Source organism: Chelon labrosus (assembly GCF_963514085.1).
Source record: "Chelon labrosus genome assembly, chromosome: 19".
Lineage (NCBI taxonomy): Eukaryota > Metazoa > Chordata > Actinopteri > Mugiliformes > Mugilidae > Chelon > Chelon labrosus.
Window position 1 is genome coordinate 15,665,269 of NC_140352.1, and position 2,608 is coordinate 15,667,876.

Sequence of the window (2,608 nt, forward strand, 5' to 3'; positions counted from 1 at the left end):
TTGGATTGTGTTCTAAAAGTTCTAAAATATACCTAAAGACAATGTGAAACAAGGGCAACTGGACTCGTGGAGTTTCTTGAAGACGTTTTATCCAAGTAGCTTTTTGAGCCTTAAAAGACTGCTGAGGAGTTTGGCTTTAACAGGCACATTGATGGGTGCTGCTCACCTGACGCTGACATGACTAGATTCCGTTAAAGACAGTTGTTAATAGATGTAAAAGCTAGATGCAAGTCCTACATATCTGCACGAGTTGTACAAAAATAAGGCTTTTGCTGATTTTGTGCACTAGTCACCGGGGTTGATCGGGCAATAGATGACTATTGCTTGTGCCTGTGGATGACTCTTAGCAGGAGTGTCCGCATGCTGCACTGATTTTAGATAATGATGGTGAATGGCAAGTGTGAAGGTTTTCCATATAATCTCAACATTGTAGAGTAAACATGAGATAAGTAATAGAGAAGCCATGCAAAAGTGTTTTAGTTTGTTTCTTTTTTTTATTACATTCAAAGATTTTCTTTGACTTTTTTTTTGCAAAAATTGACATTGACAATAAATATACATTCACAATAAAAATAGTCCAAAATGCAACAGAACATTCAAGTGTACTTAGCCATTATAAAATCTATAATAAGATGTAAACAACGGTATTTTCTCCCCAACCCCAGCAATGCACTTCTTGAGCCAGGAGTCTCTTCTTTCTCCTCTCCGGCGTCTGTAAAAGGCATAACGTCAACTAAACACACTGCACGCATCGATGCGAGTCTCACAAGGTATGAAGCCACGTTACACATTAGGCTCTGATTGACAGAACAAGCTAACATTCTCAAATGTCTCGTGGACGGTGTTTTTATTTGGCAGTTCAAGCCGGAGTCGTCCAGTCATTGTCCTTGGAAACGGCGCAGCGCCGGAGCGCACGGCGGCGGCTGCGGCCCCGGCGTCTCCACACCTCAGGTGTCAGTTTGAGCTCAGCCGGCCGCACAGGTGGCCTCTCAAGCTGACGCGTCAGGCTCCTTCTCTGCACAAAGATTTGGTCTCGAGTCTGCTCCTCGGCGCGCGCTTAGCTGATCACACATCTCTCTTTGTCCTTGCCCTGGCCGCCCCCGATGGCCTTCTCCTTTATGTACATGAGGTCGCTGTGCACGCTGGGTCTCCGGGCGCACGGCGTGACCACGCCGTATGCCTCCCCAATGTCCTTCAGCTTCTTGTTTTTCAGAGACTTTCGGTGCAGCATGTCGCAGTACTGCACGGACACCTTCCGATGAAGGTCGGGGCTCATTTCGTGAGGTAGCTTGGCCAAGGTAAACAGAGTCTGAAACATCTTATCCACGTTCTCGTTGCGCTTGGCGGAGATCTCGAAGTACGCGCACTTGTCGTCTCCGGCCACCAGCTGCTCGATCTCCTCCTGCTGCACCTCGCGGTAGAACTCTCTGTCGCCCTTGTTCCCGCAGATGACCAGAGGCACGTCGATGTTCTCTTTGATCTTGTTTTTTAGGCACGACTTTGTCTCGTAGATCTGGCGCTTGAGCCTCTGCACCTCCTGGAAGGAGTCTCGGTTGTCCAAGCTGAATACGAGGATAAACACGTCACCTGGAGGAAAACAAGTAGAAGGGTTTGGTTAGATTTCTTTGCATTGAATGACCACGAGCAATATGCATATGCACAATAACAGAACTGCATAACAAGCACTGGCGCACCTCGCATCCATGCGTTAAAGGCGCACGGTGCGCACATCGCCCGCTTCTTTGCAGCAGTTAAACATCAGTTCTTCTGATTTCTGCACAACTATTCTACCTCATCAAAACAGAGACAAAGCTGTGGATAAGTACCTGTCAGTATGGAAAGTCTCCTCATGGCGGGGAAAGGGTGGTTCCCCGATGTATCCAGTATGTCCAGCTGGTAAACGTCTCCCTTGATGCTGTACAGTTTCCTGTGAAAGTCCTCGATGGTCGGCGTGTACTGCTCGTCGAACCTCCCGTTAAGAAACCGCGACACGATGGCGGTTTTCCCGACTTTGGTGGACCCCAAAATCACCATCCTGTAGCAGTTCTTTGCTGGGATGTCAAAGTCGCTCTCGGACGGAGACATTTTCTTAATCATCTTTAGACCCTGGCGCGTTGTCTGCGTCTCTCTGGATATGCGCTGCACTTGTGCGTAAAAAAGGTGGCTGAGCTTTCAGTAGGGATGCTCTTGGTCGCTCTGCTCTGCGTTGATGAAGTCCGAGGACTGGAGCCGCGTATTTAAGCTCCTCCGCGGGGCCCCTCCTCCTGTCCGCGTCAGCGCCCATCGAGTCGGCAGTCGGTGCCTCTGTTGAGCGCACTGAAAGGCGGACCAAACTCCCAGTGGTGCGTCAGTCAGTCATTTCTGAAGAAGACGAGACCAGACCGATGGGAAGCAGCAACAAACAAGCATTAATTATCCGTCCTAAAAAAAAAAAAAAAAAAAACACGTTATAACATTAAGGCGGCGGGACAGAGACGCTGTACGCAGCTTTCAGAAGAACAGCCAAATAACAACTTCCATGGAATATTACCAAGTCAATAATTGACGCGCCTTCCTGTGTTTACCCCGGTTTTGTACACTGCGTTAAAAACAGATTGAACTATAGACA

At 48.2% G+C, this 2,608-nt stretch overlaps 1 protein-coding gene across 1 annotated transcript; it reads right to left on the minus strand.

Annotated features, from left to right (window-relative positions):
* Nucleotides 1-313: 313 nt before the first annotated feature.
* rasd1 (RAS, dexamethasone-induced 1) lies at nt 314-2,213 on the minus strand. Its single transcript, XM_084567158.1, has 2 exons — nt 1,827-2,213; nt 314-1,587 (listed from the first exon to the last, which is right to left on the minus strand). The coding sequence occupies exons 1-2, from the start codon at nt 2,095-2,097 to the stop codon at nt 1,058-1,060; spliced, it is 801 nt and encodes a 266-aa protein (XP_084423284.1). The 5' UTR covers nt 2,098-2,213; the 3' UTR covers nt 314-1,057.
* Nucleotides 2,214-2,608: the final 395 nt, after the last annotated feature.